Source organism: Hydra vulgaris, chromosome 03 (genome assembly GCF_038396675.1).
Source record: "Hydra vulgaris chromosome 03, alternate assembly HydraT2T_AEP".
Lineage (NCBI taxonomy): Eukaryota > Metazoa > Cnidaria > Hydrozoa > Anthoathecata > Hydridae > Hydra > Hydra vulgaris.
This window is the reverse complement of record NC_088922.1, coordinates 58,062,351-58,082,500: the sequence shown is the minus strand read 5'-3', so window position 1 is coordinate 58,082,500 and position 20,150 is coordinate 58,062,351. Positions and strand designations below refer to the sequence as shown.

General features: G+C 31.0%; 1 protein-coding gene across 2 annotated transcripts in view; it reads right to left on the bottom strand.

The window, feature by feature from the left end:
- LOC100208231 (nuclear pore complex protein Nup107) overlaps nucleotides 1-20,150 on the bottom strand; it is a 108,590-nt gene that overhangs the window by 13,594 nt on the left and 74,846 nt on the right. For both annotated transcript variants that reach the window (XM_065793800.1, XM_065793801.1), the window contains exons 21-28: nucleotides 15,497-15,566; nucleotides 15,341-15,402; nucleotides 15,124-15,168; nucleotides 11,210-11,248; nucleotides 9,489-9,585; nucleotides 9,362-9,415; nucleotides 8,441-8,493; nucleotides 8,333-8,368 (exon numbers count right to left, since the gene is read on the bottom strand). In XM_065793800.1, the coding sequence (XP_065649872.1) occupies nucleotides 8,333-8,368; nucleotides 8,441-8,493; nucleotides 9,362-9,415; nucleotides 9,489-9,585; nucleotides 11,210-11,248; nucleotides 15,124-15,168; nucleotides 15,341-15,402; nucleotides 15,497-15,566 (456 nt within the window). The remainder of the gene's footprint in view (nucleotides 1-8,332; nucleotides 8,369-8,440; nucleotides 8,494-9,361; nucleotides 9,416-9,488; nucleotides 9,586-11,209; nucleotides 11,249-15,123; nucleotides 15,169-15,340; nucleotides 15,403-15,496; nucleotides 15,567-20,150) is intronic.

The following is a 20,150-nucleotide window of genomic DNA, read 5'->3' as shown; positions in this document are numbered from 1 at the left end:
GTGGTAGCTCTCAGAGAGGCTGATTCCATCAACAGCTGAAAAATATCAAAGTATTAACAGTGCCATGTTGCGCATGGATGGTGTCCCTGTTTGTACTTTTGGTGTGCATTGCGGAGGCCACATTTGGAGCCCTTTGTTACGGCTTAGGGTTTATTAGTAGTAATGAGGCAATTGCTTGGGCTATTAAACGGTGTTCTGAGTACTATCTATGCTTTGAGTCAAGTTCTTCAAACTAATTTAAAAATGAATAAAGTACCAAAAACTATAAAACACAAAAAACCATCATCATCACCAAGTTCTCTAAACCTATCATTCACTAATATTCGTGGTCTTCGAAGTAACTTTTCTTCTGTTGAGTCTTATCTCTTGCAAAGTTCACCAGACCTACTTGCTCTTTGTGAGACTAATTTGAGTTCGGCTGTCTCATCTTGTGATCTTAGTGTTGATGGTTATCTTCCTCTGATTCCTAAAGACTCCAATAGTCACATGCTTGGCCTGGGCATTTACATTCGTAAGAATTCACCTGTTTGTCGTGAAACTAGGTTTGAATCCACAGACTATTCTTTCATGTGCTTTCGTTTAGCACCACTTCACTCTATTGCCTTTCTCTTTGTTCTATATCGCTCTCCTTCATCTCAAGACTGCACTCTTTTTGATGTTATTTCTGATCATATTGACCAAGCCCTCTCTCTTTATCCATCAGCTAATATAGTTGTTGTCGGTGACTTTAATGCTCACCACTCTGAATGGCTTGGCTCTAGTGTCAGTGACTCTGCAGGCATTAAAGCCCACAACTTTTGCCTTTCTCAATCCCTAACTCAAATAGTCAACTTTCCAACTCGCTTTTCTGACAACCCTAATCATTTACCTTCTCTACTTGACTTATGTCTTGTTTCTGATCCTAGTCAGTGCTCAGTTTCTCCACATTCACCCTTAGGTGCTTCTGATCACAGTTTGATCTCCTTAAAACTAATATCTCATTCTTCTTCATCACCAGAATCCCCCTATTATCAAACCTCTTACAACTACAGTAAAGCTGACTGGGATTCTTTCCATGATTTTCTTCGTGATGGCCCTTGGGTAGAAATCTTTCTACTTCCTGTCGACAAATGTGCTTCTTACATAACTTCGTGGATTCAGGCTGGCATGGAATCTTTTATTCCCTCTCGACGATTCCAGGTCAAGCCTCACTCTCCTCCATGGTTTTCCTCACACGGTGCTGCTGCGATTGCCAATCGAAACCGTTACTTCCATATTTATCAGCAAAACAATTCTCCAGAAAACAGATGTCTGTTTATTACTGCTAGAAACAACTGTAAAAAGGTTTTGTCTAACACCAAAACCCGCTATTCTCAGGTCATGAAATCTCGTATCTCATCTCAAAAATTAGGCTCTCATGACTTCTGGAGAATCTTTAATAATATCAATAATAAGGGCAAATCTATAATTCCACCTCTCTTGTATGGTTCAGACTTTGTCACCTCACCTAAAGACAAAGCCGAACTGTTTGCTAAAAACTTTTCATCAATATCATCTCTTGATTCCACTAATTGCGTTCTACCTGATATTGCCAACAAACAGGTTGATCCATTGCTTGACATTCATATCACTCCAGCATCTGTATCTAAAGTGATCTCCTGCCTAGACTCTTCTACAGCTTGTGGCCCAGACAACATACCTGTTATTGTCTTGCAGAAGTGTTCTCCGGAGCTGTCGTCTATACTCTCAAAACTATTTAACAAGTGCTTATCAGAGTCTTGTTTTCCAGCCTGCTGGAAAGCCGCATCTATTATCCCTATCTTCAAAAATTTTGGGGAGCGATCTGATTCGTCTAACTACCGTCCCATAAGTCTTCTTCCTATCATAAGCAAGGTTTTTGAATCTTTAATTAACAAACACTTAATTTCTCATCTTGAATCTAATAACTTACTTTCTGACCATCAATATGGATTTCGATCTTCTCGTTCTACAGCTGATTTGCTAACAGTAATAACTGACAGGTTTTATCGTGCATTAGATGAAGGTGGAGAGGTTAAGGCCATCGCTCTTGACATTTCAAAAGTGTTTGATAAAGTTTGGCATGCTGGTCTTCTCCATAAGCTTTCTTCTTATGGTGTATCCGGCAACATCTTTAAGATCATTGAATCCTTCCTTTCCAATCGTAGCATAAAAGTTGTCCTCGATGGACAACACTCTTCTTCTTATTCTGTAACTTCAGGGGTTCCTCAAGGTTCTATCCTTGGCCCTATACTCTTTTTAATTTACATTAACGATCTTCCAGATATTCTCATATCTAAGGTGGCATTGTTTGCTGATGATACTACCATTTATTCTTGTCGTGATAAAAAACCAACACCCTCTGATTGCTTGAAGGCGGGGGGGGCATTTGAACTTGAAAAAGATCTCACTTCTGCAACAGCATGGGGCTCACAGTGGCTGGTGAACTTTAATTCAGATAAAACTCAATTTTTTTCAGCCAATCGTTATCGCAATAATTTAGATCTTCCTATATTTATGAACGGTGATGTACTCGATGAGTCACCTACTCTTCATCTTCTAGGATTAACTCTTACTTCCAATCTTTCTTGGAAACCATATATCAAATCGGTTGCAAAATTAGCATCTGCTAAGGTTGCATCTCTTTATTGAGCTCGCCACTTTCTTACTCTGGATTCTATTCTCTATCTCTATAAATCTCAAATCTGGCCTTGTATGGAATACTGTTGCCATATCTGGGGCGGATCTTCTAATGATGCCCTTTCTCTTCTAGACAAGGTGCAAAAACGCATTGTAAACATAGTTGGACCTGCTCTTGCAGCCAACCTCCAACCATTATCACATTGTTGTAATGTTGCTTCTCTTTCTTTTTTCTACAAATACTATAATGGGCACTGCTCTAAAGAGCTAGCGTCTCTTGTGTCATCTACTAAAATTCATTCTCGTGTTACTCGTCATTCAATTAAGTGTCATCCTTTTTCTGTGACTGTTCCTAAGTGCTCCAAAAACGCTTATTCGTCTAGTTTTTTTCCTCGAACATCAGTTCTTTGGAATTCGCTTCCTTCATCTTGCTTTCCTGATTCATATAATTTGCAATCTTTTAAATCGTCTGTCAATCGTTATCTTGCTCTACAACCTTCATCTTTTCTCTTTCAGTAACTTCCAACTTTAATTAGTGGCTGCTTGCAGCCTTGTTGGAAGTGAAGATGTTTAAAAAAAAAAAAAAAAAAAAAAAAACTGCAAATCTCAAATCAACATACTTTCTGTTTTGGTTAAGATATTTATAGATGCTCGCAAAAAACTTCTTTTCATGTACACTGCCTTGCAAAATTTTCCAGTCATTTTTAATTTTAATAGTTTTTTACTTATAATAATTGATATTAAATTGTTTATAAGTCATAAAATAATTTGATTGAAAATGTACTTAATGTGCTTTTGGAATAAATAATGCAAAATATTTTTTTTTTTCATTTTTGTATTATAAACTTACTCAAACATACTTGATCACAAAATTTGTATTTTTCGAAGAAAATTCATTTTCTATAATTTTTTTTTAATTATTGAATTTATTATTTTATTGAATTTTAAGAAGTAGCTGTCCCTGCAAAACATCAAAGGCTAAAGACACTTTAATTATACTCTTATCTATACAAAATAGACAATAAACAGCCCAAGGAATAACATCTAACTTTAATGCCATTCATATTAAAATTATTTCAGAAAGGACTGTTGCTTGAAAAGTGCTTAAATAGTAGAGTAGTTATTTAAAAACCTCTTTTAAAACCAATCAATAAAAAAAAAGGCTTCAATGGGTTCTAGCTCATAAAAATGGGACAAAAATAGTTTTTGGAACAAAGTAATGTATTTATGTAAGATGAATAAGCAATAAAAAATTCCATCCACATTGAGCCTGTCAAACATAATGAGGCTCAGTAATAACGTAAGGCTGTTTTGCTTCTAGTCAGGTTGTCAATCTTGTGAAAATAAATGGAACTCTCTACAAGAAGGGATATTATAAGATATTATGTAGAAATGCAATACCATGTGGAAAATATGAAACAGTATAATGACGCAAAACACATATCCAAAATATAAACTATGTGCAAAAAAAAAAAGCTTGCGTAAAACTCAAATATAATATGGCAGCCACAATTGCCACACCTCAAACTAGTGAGTTGCTATGGGAACAATCGTATTGTGAGATATGAAAAGAGTGACCTACATCAACAATTCTTTTGTGGTCAATTTTACAACATGTGTGAAAAGATATCTCTCCAATTTATTTAGATAATCTAATTAAATGTATGCCAAAACTTGTATGTGCGGTAATGAAAGGTGGATATCTTGACAAAAAAAGTTATAAATTTTTGTTTGTATTATGTTGCATAAACTTGTATATATATTTTTCATTTTTACAGAGCGACTGGAAACTTTTGCCAGGCAATGTATTTAAACCTTAGGAAGACAACACAATAAATCCTTTCTTAAATTCTCCTTAAAAAGCTGGTAATCTTTAGCTGCAAGATCTCTTTAAGAAGTGCTTTTTTCTGTTAACTCTATTGGAATTGTCTTATAGAAACTATTGGCATATTTAAATGTAAGAAATAAAAAAAAACTGCAATTATTAAAAAACCCTTTAAATATATATACAATCGATTGCTAAATTGGCATCTGCTAAGGTTGCTTCTCTTTATTGTGCTCACCATTTTCTTACTCCTGATTCCATTCTCTACCTCTACAAATCTCTTATTGATCCCTGTATGGAATACTGTTGTCAAAAAGCTCTTACATATTTCTTAATACTACAGTTGATAAAGACCATGTATAAGAAATATTTTACGAGTTACTTGCTATTTTATGATATCATTGTTCAAATTGTTTAACTATAATTATCCTTCGACTGTTCAAATATTGTAATAAAATCTTTTTAGTTCAAGTATTATAATTAATAAAATACCTTATTAAGTTGTGGTGTTATTTGCCAGTGATATTACATTGTGTTGTGTAGCCTTTTTATAATCTTTTTTTTATATTATTATTCTTGAGACACAGAATTATGTTCTTACAAATATTTTATGCTATGCGCTATTGTTACTGTGTTGATAGAACTAAGCTGTTATAGCTATTTTTTTATTCTTTATATTTTCTGTTATATTATTATCCTAGTTCTACTAACAATAAAATGCAAACAATACTTTTTTATTTGAAAAGTTTAATTTTTTTTATTACTTTTTTTAGGAATTGGCAGGCTTTACTTGACTTTCCTTTTCTGGTACCTGGTGTGTTGTGACAGATTTAAAAAAAAACTCAACTGATTTTAATGCAGTCTTTTTATATAATTAACTATAAACAATGACATTACTAATAGGGAGTGAAACTTAAAATATTATTTATATATAAATTTGTATTTAATTTTATTTTTTTAGATAATATATCAAGTTATAAATGTGTTATTATTGTTATTAATGATTTAATTACTAATAACCCATATTACGGGTTGCTTACTGCTAGTTTTTATGATTAAATGATTTATATTTTAGATATTTAATATACAGTTTTTGTTTCACTTTCAATGATTTAAGTCCTTTAGTTATCCAAAGACATGGTACGCCTTTGACGCTAAGGATTATTTCACGAATAGGGAAGTTTGCGTCATAGATGGATTTAAATGTTTTAAAAAAAGAATCTTAGATAAGGTTTACATCATCATTGAAGTTGTTGTTACTCCAATTTTGATTTGAAATTTGTTCCTTAAATGATTTTAAGTTATTGTTATTGAACACACGCTTTTTTATGGTTGTTTTACTCAGGAGATTTAATTTATAATTTGCATTTATACAAAAAAAAAGAAAGGAAAGTGATCTGAGACATCCGTTTTAACAACACCTATTTTAAGCAGCTTGTTAAAAAAATTATTGGTTAGAATGTTATCAAATAAGGAAGATGAATGATTTGTTATTCTTGTAGGTTTATTTATCATAGGTATTGTTTCCGTTTCAAATAAGTTGTTGTAAATTTTTTTTTATGTTTTGGTTTTTATTATACCCAAAACAGTCCAAATTGAAATCCCCTACTATGTAATATTTTTTTCTTTCTTAATTAGTTTTTTCTATTAAGTTATGTTTTAAAAAATTGCTTAAGTGTTCAGTTCTTCCAGTAGGAGGTCGATAACAACAGCTTAGTAGAACATTTTTAGATTTATAATTTGATTTGTTAAAATCTCTTAATCTTCATCAGAAACACTCATATTGCGTCTAATGTTATAAAGAATAATTTCTTGTATGTAAAAAAGTATTCCTCCTCCTCGCTTATTAACTTTACATTCTAAAAAACAGAATTAAACTTGAGAAATAGAGATTAGACTTAGAATCAAAAAATTCTTTAGAACACCACATTTCTGTTAAACAAATTACGTTAAAAAAGTTTTTTGTTTCACATAATTAATTTGAAAAAATTTCAAACTTTTTTTTTGAGACTCTGAATATTTATGTGGATGACATTAAAATCTATCACTATTTTGTTCCATATTAAAATAATTTCTTATTTTATTTGGATAAAAATAAGAGCATTCAAACTCAGGCATATTAATTTAAAAAAAAAATTTAAAAGTTTTTTCAATGTTATTGTTAATAATTTTAGCCGTTTTTGTAGCCAATTATTTTTGGAAAAAAAAAAGATAAGTAGTATATCTTTTTAGGACTTTTTTAGTGATTACTTTAATGTATTACCTGTAGCACGAATTTCTTTAGCTTCGGCAAAGAGTTGCTTTTGAATATTTATAGTTCTTTTGCTGAAATTTTCATTAATGTAAACATATTTGTTCCAGAGTTTCATTTTTTTTGTACTTTTCAAGAATTAGTTTTAGTATTTTTCAAGAATTAGTTTCCATAAAGTTTGGAAATTTCACCACAATAGTTCTTCTCCTTGTATTTCCTTTCCCGTTACCTTTTCTCCCTGTATGATGTGCTTTTCTGATATACACTTCCTGCTTAATATCAAGTTTTTCTTTCACAAATTTTTTTATTAATTCCTCGCTTTTTTCCCATATCTCACTTTCAATTTCAAATATTCTCTAATCTTAAATTATTAGGATGACTTCTATCTTCTAGTTCTCAAATCTTAAATTATTAAGATGACTCCTATCTTCTAGTTCAGCTAGTTTGTGCTTTAAAACTTCATTTTCTTCATTTGACTTATTTAATGATTGTGGATTATTTTTAGTTGTCTTCATAGATTCTCTTAGTGTTTCATACTGATGGTTTAAAAATTTGATGGCTTTGTTTGATTCGTTAAGTTCTTTTTTCAAGTCCTTGTTTTCTTCTTTCATATTTATCAAATCATTTTCTGGTTTTTGAATATGGTCATTGAAGACTTTGATTATGGTATTCTTGTGCATTTCAAGTAGTTCTTTTACTAGAGATAAAGATTATGTATTTGTTATTTTAATAAGTTTAGTAAGTCAATTGATTTCAACGATAAAATTGGATAGTGATAAGAATAACTTTCTTATAAATAAATTAGCAAATTTGATTTTTTCAAGTACATGTGTTTGTTCACTTATCTTCTCAGTTGTTGTCAATTGTGCGTGTGTGCTTTTGTGCGTGTGTGTGCATGTGTATACACACACACACACACACACACACACACACACACATTGTTATGCATCTTTTATAAGTTTTGTGGTAGCAAATCTGTTTGCTAGGCAATTTTTAAAATTATTTTTTCCGATTAAGGATATATTTTTTTGATCACGGGGTAAATAATTGCATTCTGCCTAATCTTTTTGTTTCTTTCGGATTCAATTTTTCCCTAACTGAATTTGCTTTGATATTAGTTGTAAGCTAACTTAAGAAATCTTCGTGATAGTTTGAAATTTTTTTATCATCAACAAAGAACTTCAGCTATTTTATGCAGTGAAAGATGAATGCTTTACCCATTATAAAATTGTTTCAATTAGTTACTCAAACACAGCATACAAAATAAATAACTGCGTAGTATAAAACATGTCCACAACTGACTCACCATAGAAATAACTGACTCACCATAGTACGCAGCTGAAAATGGTTCATACATGTTTACATTTGAATATCAATTAGTAAACATTTTGATGCCATGCATAAAAAATAAATACCATTAATAAGCTGATAAAAGGTTATCAAGGAATAATAAACTCATAAAATGTATGTTTAAATATAAAAGTTTTAAATATTAACTTGCGTAAAACATGTAACTGTTGAAAAACTACAGTGCATTTAATAATTTGGCCAAGGACTGTACATCTATAAAATAAAAATTCATTCAAAAAAAATGATTCTCAAGAAAAAAAGAAACATACTTTTGAACTCTTTTCGTCAACAGAACATTCAAAATCCTAAAAAGTGATCAAAAAATAAAAAATTTGAATATAAAATTGAATTTTACAGTTAAAATTTTTATACCAAACCTTTGCTCTGATATTTTCCACAATGCATTTTGTAATTAAGCCAAGATCAAGACCTGTAAAACATATAACAAAGACCTGTAAAACATATGTTAAACAGAGATTCTATTCTGTAACACAACAGAACAGTAGCTCCGGTTGGTCAGAAAAGAGTATAAAAATTAATAAGCATCCCCCCCCCCTATTTATTATTAGAATATTCCAATAAGAAGTTATAAAGTATTGAATGTTAAACATTAAGATTATTTTTAACCATTTGCTAAAAATGATTGAAATAGACTATATAAAGGATAAGACTGTAAATGATAGGTGTGTAACAAATCTACAATGACCCATATTACTATTAGATATCCCACAGACATCTAGACATCCAATGGACAACACATGACTTCTGGGAATATACACTTTACATTGTAAAAATAAAAAATATATATTAAAAAAGTTTATACGCAGCAATTGTTAATGATGTAAAAATAATTTTGTTAAAATATTACTTTTTATAACAATTTATATGCAGCTTTATTTACTACAATTGCAACTTTTATAAAATTTAATTTTTTTGTATGAAACAGGTCAACATATTTTTAAAGAATTTTTTAGGACAATATTATGGACCTGTTAAATATTCAAGGGTAAGCTGGGACCCCTAAAAAAATTTTTTATTTAAAAATTTCTATGCCTTTTTATTTAGGACAGAAATTTTTATTTTTATTTAAATTAGCACCTTTTTCACTTTTTGTTTTGTGCAACAATTTTTTTTTTGACCCATCCTAGTATTTATTTACAATTTGTGCAAATTAAATAACCTAGTGGTATTGTGATTGGTATCAATATAGTGGTATTGATTGTATCAACAAATTAAAATGCATTTATTTTTTTTTTAAAAAGTATCATTCTCTGAAAAAAGTAATATCAAAAATTTACCAGCTTCATCTGCAAGATTTAAATAACTTTGACGCGATTCCAAACCATCTATATCTATACCAAAAAAAATTATTTCAAATTCATTTGCTTACATATTTTCTAAACAAGCTGTAAAGTAATAAAATACCTTGTAAAAAGTTAGCATAAACCTTTACTTGCATGTCTGGTGGGAGACGTGCAGTATACGTGGCAACCAAATTATTTTGTTTTATATCAATCAGCACCTATAAGTTAATTTTTTTTTTTTAAATAAAACTAAAACTTTTTTATTAATGCTGAAAAAGCTTTCTGTCACAAGATGTATATTGAATATATCAATAATAACATAACAGTTAGTGTTTGATTTAATATATTTATTTCTGGTCTTTATGTCCTTAGAACTCAAAAAAGGCCGAAGAAGTATACAAGATAGAATATTTAGCAAAAAGGTATTTGGTATTCTAATGTAAAATGGCTTTTAAAATAATTGATATACCAGAAGCTGCAGAAGAGTGTAAGTAAAAAATAATTTTATAAATGGAAGCTGAAATAAGTTGAATGTCTAACAATATATTTATCTGTTTCTCTAAGATGTCAGGATAACTGTTGTCATTAGATTTAAGAAATGAATTTAAAAATAGCTCTTTGCAAATATATCTAGCTTATCTTTAGAAATGTTAGACTTGCCTTGGTTAATGACACTAATAAAGATTTTCAAAAGGTCTCACTAGCCTAATTTCTGAGATAAACTACAAGATTTAGTAATCTGAGAACAATGGACATTAGCAACAATGCCTGCTTGCATACATCTATTCTGTACAATAATGCAAAAAATCCTTTATTCTCAAGAAAGTTGTCTTATTTCAATTGGAAATACCAACAAAAAACAATAAAAACATTTGCCTGCTCGAACTTTAAGGTTGTTGTAAAGAGTAGAATGCTAAATGTTGTAGCAGGAGATCAAGATAAAATCATTTTTTGCAAAATAAAAATAAGGATAAAATGAGCTAGGGTCAGAAACACAAATCAAAAAACATAGGTGAGTCATTTAGGTTGGAAAGCTATCTGGGTAGACAAGAGAGATGGTTGAGTGAATCAGTGCTTAGCAAAAGCATATAAAAGAATAACAAAAAGAATAATAAAGGATTCAAACCTGATTCTACTACAAATAAGTAAATTGATATGTAAATGTATGCCTAGGCCAAGTATATGAATATTTAATTTCTTAGGAATCAAAGTAGCTAAAACTGAAGTTGAAACAGTCAAATTTAAGTTACTTTTACAAAAACTAAGTAGGTCTGGTTAATTTTGCAAGTTGTAAATGTCAACTTAGTAACCTAAGCAATAAGCTACATAATTGCTATTAATTACGCACAAACCCTAACAAAAGGCCTCAACAATGCACACCAAAAGCACTAACAGGAAACCAATAATGTGCAAAACAGTTGTTATTAGAATCAACCTGTGCTACCACAGAATTTGGAAAATTTTATTACCAGTCAGCCTCAAAACTAAGTTTTAGAGCTGTACTCTCAATAGGTGATAACAGAAAGAGTTGCATAGCCACTTCCAAGGAGGCACTTTAAAAACCCCCATGAGTAGAGTTAGGAAAATCCAGCATTCATCATCCTAGGCAGGAAACAATGTAACAATTTTACCTCTATGCCAGTCTAATAAATGAAAAAAAGAAGGCCAGGCTAGTTAACAGAAATTTTCTGCTTACCCCTAAAATTAACTTGTAACTTTGATACTTTTATGAATAGTTTTAGTAGTTTTAGTAGACTTGTAACTTTGATACTTTTATGAATAGTTTTATAATGTAGACAGAATAATAATAATAAAAAATAATAATAATAATAATGATATTACCTTAACATAGCTGTGTAAAATTTCATTGCAAATATCATCCTATAGTTTAAAAACTTAAATTTATTATTTTCATAAAATTTAGTATACTTAATATAACATTATCAAGGGTTGAATTAAGCGATCACAATATCTGAAAAAATATCTGGTCTTTAAAATTTTAGTTTATGCAAAACTATGTACTTCGTTTTCATGGGCGAATCAACTTAAGCTTGTTAGCAAAAAAGTTATAAAAATGAAAACAAAGTTCACAGTTGTGCAGAATTTTGAAGACCAGATATTTTTCCAAAATCACAATTTGTAATCACTCAATTCAACCTTTAAATATAATAAATAATGTAATAAATTTATACAAGAAATTTTAACAAATTAATTTTATTTTCAAATTAAAAAAATCTATAAAATAAAATTTATGAATGTTTACAATATAAAAAAAATACATGTGAGTTGAGTTAAAAATTTGCAATTAACCATGTAGAAATTTATAAAAGTATATTGCACTTGTTTGTACCATATTCACGTTGTACTTAAGACAAAGAAAATTAGGAGTTCGCAACTTTTAGTATCATACCCACAAATAACTGTATAGATATAAAATTTGATATATTTGGTATTTTTAAATAACACTCCATAAAACTTCCAACTGGAGGATTCCACAAAGATATGTTTTTCCGGTGGGAGAGTTTTTGAAAAACCTGGCCTAAAGTCAAAAAATGAAAATTATTTCTTTGAATTTATTTAGTAATACTTTAAACAAAACCAATTAGCCTTTTTATTGCTTCAAGCAAAAATTTAGGCTTACCATAAAAAGTTTATTATAAAAAAATCTCAACTTTATAAGCATATCAATGCCGCTCAAACATCTGCTTTAATAGTATTAATAACACTACTATTAAAAACAAGTTTTTTTAGTTTTGTAAACAATGAAATTATGTGCTAAAAAAAGTTATTAATGTTAAAAAAAATATGAACAATACTCTTGAAGATACTTATATAATTCTTTAGTGAAGCTCTTTCTTGTATAGATAGAATAACACAGAATAACAAAGAATAACACAGTACCAAAATTAGTAAGTAGGACAACTTTAATACTGGAGTTAGAAAGGAATGATTCGATAATTTTAAAATTGATGTTTGTTAATTAAAGATTCAAAGACTTTGCTAATAAAAGTAAGAAAACTTATTTGGCAATAACAGTGACAGATCCAAGAATTTTTGGTGGAGGGGATGTTGAATTATTTTTGTATATTGTATCACATTTGCGTCTCCTAAAAAATAAAGAAAAAAAAAGTCCTCCATTTCTAAAATATTTTAGGACTTTTATATTCGGGGGGGGGGGGGGGATGCATACCCATACCCCTGGATCCTCACTAGGCAATAGCTATAGTGGTCGCTATAGGGCAGGAAAACAAGATTTAGTTAAGCCCTTGTTAAATAGTTTAGAGGGTATAAAAAAGATTTCCAGAGAACCTATTTGTAAAAATTGAGAAAACCCATTTGTAAAAATAATCTGTTTTCCTTGAGAGATTTAATAATAACAGATCCATGTATGAGAAATGGGTGTTAAACTTAACTTTGTTAATTAAATTGTTAAAGATTTTTCAAAAGTATTTAGAACCTAACTTCTGAGTTAAAATACAAGATTTAGTTGTCTAAGAATAATGACTTAAATATGACAATAGCTTTTTGCATTAATTACTTGCAATGATAAAAAGACATTTGTTTTCCAGGAAAAAAAAAGACATTTATTCTTGTAAATGTAATGAAAGAAATGGTAACAATTATAGCTGCTGCACAGGAAGAAGAAAACCATGAGATAAAATGAGACTAGAAACTGAAAAAAAAAAGACACAAGCCTAGCAAAAGCCAGGGTTTAATAGTCGTTTTGTCTGGAAAACAAGTCAAAAAGAGAACTATTTGTGTTAGAGATTGAGAAGATCTAAAAATTTGAGTTTTACAGCCAACAAAGTCAGTGATACTAGAGCCAAGCCATTCAGTGTGATGACCATTAAAGCTAGTTTTCCTTAAACTCCAGTGCTTGGGAATTCTCTACTATCTTCATGTTTTAAGTTCAATTCAAATTAATAATTATAACTCATATAATCCATCGAATGGATGAAAGAAATTCAGATAAGCACCAATAAACTAATGTATAAAAATTGGATCTCCTACTTATTACATTTACATAAATTAAAAATATTTAAAGAAATGATTTTCAGGATTATTTATGACACAATGGAGATATATTCTATAATCATTTTAGTATTATCTTGTTTTTTAGATACTTTTGTTTAAAGAAGTAAAGAGCTTATAAATTGTAGTAGCAAAAACAATCCAAGGCTAGAGAGCCCTTTCACGAGGTCATGCCATTTGAAAATCATATATTTTAATAAAACATTTTCAGTTCTTTAGTTAGAGTCAATTCTTTTATTGTTACAATTTCTAACATCATTACCATTTTTGGCTTTTTTATTAATATCGAGTCTATCTCTCTAAGCTGGAATAATCTTTGAATAAGATTAATTTGCAAAATTATCTATATCATTTCTTTTTATTTTGTTCTCAAACCGATTATCTTGACTTAAAAAAACTGGGTTTAACAAATATATCATTTCTATGTACAAAAATATTATTTTATTAATTTAATTTTTGTTAATGCTATTACATTTGAGAACCTCTATTTTGTGTTTATTTTTTAGTTTCTTGTAATAGTGCATGTTGAGGCACATTTTGCTTGTTGCAGCTTTTTGCAAAAAATGAAAATACTCCTAAATTTCAAATCTTTTAGATGTGCTAACGCTGAGTAGCCATTTTTTTTGAACTTAAAACTTTTTATGATTTTAATTTCAAACGTAAATAAACAGTGGTCAAATGGTGAAAAAGTACCAGCCACTGTTTAACTACTTTTTAATAGGAAAAAACCGATCCTACCTTAAACGCAATGGCGCTACAGGTGATGTAATTTTGATTATATTTTTAGAGTTTCCAGACAAACACAAAAAAAAACAAAGCAAAATTTTTACTAATTTTTACTTACATTTTAGTTTGTTTTACAAAAACTAATGAAAAGACATCATTTTTTAAAATTTAAAAGTTCAAACTATTAGGAGAAAAAAGTTTGAACTTGAACGTTGAAATTTTTGCATAAAGTTCGAACATTCAAACTTGAACATGTTCGAACTAGCAGTCCTAGTTATATGTTGATAGACACATTGAATAACCTTAAAGTTTAGCAACATTAAAGCACATTGAATAACACAACCTAAAGTTTAACAACATTAAAAAATAATAAATAATTTTGTCATCAAAAAATCACAAATTTGAACACTCGCAGGTCTAATGATATCAAATGATTTAATTTTTTTGTCAAAACATAGCTCTAGTAGTAACTGTTTCATCATGTGAAAATGATTGTCACAACTAAAAATAAATAAAGAATTGCTTAAAAACAAATTTTTAGTTACAATTTCATCATTTTATTTGATTCTATTGTCAAATTAGATTCAGTAACTTCTAAAACATACTATAAACTGATATTGATGTAATTCCATTTGACTTTAGGCCAGGTTTATTGAAAATTTAATTAATTCAATATAGGACACATTGTGCACTGTAAGGATGTTATTAATGTATTATGCAGCCCTCAGAATTAGGGTCAGTATTTGGCAATGCCAACCTAACTGCTGACCTAGAAGAGTTTTAGACCAGCAAAAAAACGCCCACTTCATTCTTATGTTTTATGGTAAAACCTTTGCATCAATTTTTTTTTTTGCTGACCTCTGACAGATTAAGGTCGGCAAAATTTTGCCGATCTTATTTTTCTTAATTCTTAGGGCTGATTATGAAAAGCTTTTTCTTGTAACACTTTACAAGAAGGCTGCTGGCCCCAGTCATAAAAATCAAAAAAAATGAGTAACCTGGGTTTGCATTCCAATTGCTTGAAGAAATAGTACTAAGTGGGCCTGCATAAAAAAATTTTAATAAAAATAAAAATCATATGTTGTGAATAATTATTTTGTAAAACAACCTTTGCATTTTTAAGTAGTTTTTACATATACTAAAAATGAAAGTACTTAAGTATATATTAAAAAATATCAACATTTTTTTAAAAATATTAAAAATATTTTAACTTACTAAAAATCTAATAAGATGAGGGTCTTTACTTTCAATTAATTTCTTCATTTCTTTAAGAAAATCTTTTAAAAGAATTTTTATGAACAATTTTAGTAAACACTTAACAGATAAAAACTTATGGGAATATCAACTTAAATCAAATATCAAACAATATACCATTTATATCATTGAGAATAATATTTGTTTGGAGAATTCTGTAAGGATCTCCTGCTTGCTTTCGAATATCCTGCAAATTAAGATTTGAACTTTCAATAACAGTAAAAATCTATCAACTTATTGTGTATACAATAAGTTGGAATAACAATATTGCGTACGTGGAGATCTTTTAATAAAAACAAATATTACTAATAAAAATTATATCTTTTTAAGGTAATATTCTTTTCATGGCGTCGGCAAACAAATACATAACTCAGAGGCAGTATCTGCAAAGATTGTAACAGTAAAAAAAAATTCTTCATCTAATGTCTGCAAAAATTTTAAAAAGTTGGTAGAGAATAAAATATGACTGGATTATAAAACTTTAAAACCTTTTGAAGCATATTATGTTAAAACTATGTAACAACACTTCAAAATTATTTTAATAACTTATTTTTCTTTTTTAAACATCTTCGCTTCCAACAAGGCTCCAAGCGGCCACTAAATAAAGTTGGAAGTTACTGAAAAAGAAAAGATGAAGATTGTAGAGCAAGACAACGATTGACGGACAACTTAAAAGATTACAAATTATATGAATCAGGAAAGCAAGATGAAGGAAGCGAATTCCAAAGAAATGATATATTCGAGGGAAAAAACTAGACAAATAGGCGATTTTGGAGCACTTAGGAACAACCACAGAAAAAAGATGACACTTAATTGAATGACGAGTAACACAAGAATGAATTTTAGTAAATGGCACAAGAGACGCTAGCTCTTTAGAGCAGTGCCCATTATAGTATTTGTAGAAAAGAGAAAGAGAAGCAACATTACAACAATGTGATAATGGTTGGAGGTTGGCTGCAAGAGCAGGTCCAATTATGTTTACGATGCGTTTTTGCACCTTGTCTAGAAGAGAAAGGGCATCATTAGAAGATCCGCCCCAGATATGGCAACAGTATTCCATACAAGGCCGGATTTGAGATTTATAGAGATTAAATAGAATTAATAAAATCCAAAGTAAGAAAGTGACGAGCTTGCTAAAGAGATGCAACCTTAGCAGATGCTAATTTTGCAACTGATTTGATATATGGTTTCCAAGAAAGAATGGAAGTAAGAGTTAATCTTAGAAGATGAAGAGTAGATGACTCATCGAGTACATCACCATTCATAAATATAGGAAGATCTAAATTATTGCGATAACGATTGGCTGAAAAAAATTGAGTTTTATCTGAATTAAAGTTCACCAGCCACTGTGAGCCCCATGCTGTAGCAGAAGTGAGATCCTTTTCAAGCTCAAATGCCCCCTCCAAGCAATCAGAGGTGTTGGTTTCTTATCACAACAAGAATAAATGGTAGTATCATCAGCAAACAATGCAACCTTAGATGTGAGAATATCTGGAAGATCATTAATGTAAATTAAAAAGAGTATAGGGCCAAGGATAGAACCTTGAGGAACCCCTAAAGTTACAGAATAAGAAGAAGAGTGTTGTCCATCGCGGACAACTTTTATGCTACGATTGGAAAGGAAGGATTCAATTATCTTAAAGATGTTGCCGGATACACCATAAGAAGAAAGCTTATGGAGAAGACCAGCATGCCAAACTTTATCAAAAGCTTTTGAAATGTCAAGAGCAATGGCCTTAACCTCTCCACCTTCATTTAATGCACGATAAAACCTGTCAGTTATTATTGTTAGCAAATCAGCTGTAGAACGAGAAGATCGAAATCCATATTGATGGTCAGAAAGTAAGTTATTAGATTCAAGATGAGAAATTAAGTATTTGTTAATTAAAGATTCAAAAACCTTGCTTATGATATAAAGAAGACTTATGGGACGATAGTTAGACAAATCAGATCGCTCTCCAGAATTTTTGAAAATAGGGATAACAGATGCCGCTTTCCAGCAGGCTGGAAAGCAAGACTCTGATAAGCACTTGTTGAATAGTTTTGAGAATATAGACGACAGCTCCGGAGAACACTTCTGCAAGACAATAACAGGTATGTTGTCCGGGCCACAAGCTGTAGAAGAGTCTAGGCAGGAGATCACTTTAGATACAGATGCTGGAGTGATATGAATGTCAAGCAATGGATCAACCTGTTAGTTGGCAATATCAGGTAGAACGCAACTAGTGGAATCAAGAGATGATATTGATGAAAAGTTTTTAGCAAACAATTCGGCTTTGTCTTCAGGTGAGGTGACAAAGTCTGAACCATACAAGAGAGGTGGAATTATAGATTTGCCCTTATTATTGATATTATTAAAGATTCTCCAGAAGTCACGAGAGCCTAATTTTTGAGATGAGATACGAGATTTCATGACCTGAGAATAGCGGGTTATGGCGTCAGACAAAACCTTTTTACAATTGTTTCTAGCAGTAATAAACAGACGCCTGTTTTCTGGAAAATTGTTTTGCTGATAAAGCAGCACAATGTGAGGAAAACCATGGAGGAGAGTGAGGCTTGACCTGGAATCGTCGAGAGGAAATAAAAGATTCCATGCCAGCCTGAATCCACGAAGTTATGTAAGAAGCACATTTGTCGACAGGAAGACGAAAGATTTCTACCCAAGGGCCATCACGAAGAAAATCACGGAAAGAATCCCAGTCAGCTTTACTGTAGTTGTAAGAGGTTCGATAATAGGGGGATTCAGGTGATGAAGAAGAATGAGATATTAGTTTTAGAGAGATCAAACTGTGATCAGAGGAACGTTAGGGTGAATGTGGAGAAACTGAGCACTGACTAGGATCAGAAACAAGTCATAAGTCGAGTAGAGAAGGTAGATGATTCGGGTTGTCAGGAAAGCGAGTTGCAAAGTTGACTATTTGAGTTAGGGATTGAGAAAGGCAAAAGTTGTGGGCTTTAATGCCTGCAGAGTCACTAGACACTAGAGCCAAGCCATTCAGAGTGGTGAGCATTAAAGTCACCGACAACAACTATATTAGCTGATGGATAAAGAGAGTCAATTTGATCAGAAACAATGTTAAAAAGAGTGCAGTCTTAAGATGAAGGAGAGCGATATAGAACAAAGAGAACGGCAATATAGTGAAGTGGTGCTAAACGAAAGCATGTGAAAGAATAGTCTGTGGATTCAAACCTAGTTTCACAACAAATGGGTGAATTCTTACAAATGTAAATGCTGAGGCCAAGCATGTGACTATTGGAGTTTTTATGAATTAGAGGAAGATAACCATCAACACTAAGATCACAAGATGAGACAGCCGAACTCAAATTAGTCTCACAAAGAGCAAGTAGGTCTGATGAACTTTGCAAGAGATAAGACTCAACAGAAGAAAAGTTACTTCGAAGACCACGAATAGGGTAAAGGAAGGTATGTTTGTGATATATGTAATTTCGTGATATTTCGCTCGGCATTTGTAGCGAACATACCTATTAGTCAAAAACATCGAAATTGCGTCAAATGGTACCCCGGGGTACTACTGTCAATTCACAAATAGTTGTTGGGTGCGTGTGATACGTCAATTGTTTACTATCAGTTTGTACATTCTTTAGCATTATTTAACGTGCGTTCAGCACATTTGTTTGGAGTACTTGTCCAACATTTTTATTTCCAGACTTGTGTTTTAAGGTAAGTAAATTATTTTTATTAAATATTAAAATAGAAAAGATGCTTGATTTAATGGTAAAACTTTTGATTTTTTATTAACTTCCTATAACTTATGATTACTTATCGCAGTTACACATTTTCTTAACGTTAATACGAAGCAATAGCTCCATATCAATTGACAAACAGAGAGATTCAAAGTACAGAAATTCAACCACACAGTAATACTGCTATACAAACGTTGTTAACTATTCCATCTGTAGAGCCAACCACACCTAACCCTAATAGGCCAAAAAGGGATTCAAGTGCAAAGTGTCTGACTCCTCCTGATCAACCTATTCCATTAACTTCAAAGGATTCTATTTCTGTATGTTCTAAAAAAAGTAAAAAAAATAAAAATGCTTCAAAAGATGATGATTGGGAGTGCGGTGTTTGTAAAAAAAGTTACAACAGTGATGTAAAAAAAAAAAAAGGAAAAAAATGGGTGCAGTGTTCCTATTGTTTAGTACCTTATCATGAGAGTTGTCAAACATATGAGGACATTGGTGAAGTATTTATGTGTGATACATGTTGTCAACAAGAATGTGATTTAGAATAATAAGCCCTAAGCCGTAACAAAGGGCTCCAAATGTGGCCTAAGCAATGCAGACCAAAAGTACAAACAGGGACACCATCTATGCGCAACATGGCACTGTTAATACTTTGATATTTTTCAGCTGTTGATGGAATCAGCCTCTCTGAGAGATACCACAGAGTTCGGGAAACCTGACTACCAGCCGGCCTCAGAACCAAAAAACTGAGTTTTAGAGCTGTACCCTCATTAGGAGATAGTAGAATGAGTTGCCTAGTCATAAAAACAGAGACACAAGCAAAACCCATGCATTGAGTCAAGAAGATTTAGCATTTAACATCCTAAACTGGAAACAATGTATTAAAAATACATATGCGCCAGCCTAATAGATGAAGAAGCAGTGTGAGGCTGGTCAACAGATAGAATCTGTTTACCCCTTAAGTCTTTGCCTAGGAGGCCTTCTACAAGACAGTAGCCGGGTGTATTTAACATCTGCCCAAGATGAGTATTTTTATTGAGACACCATCTCTAGCCTTTACTCA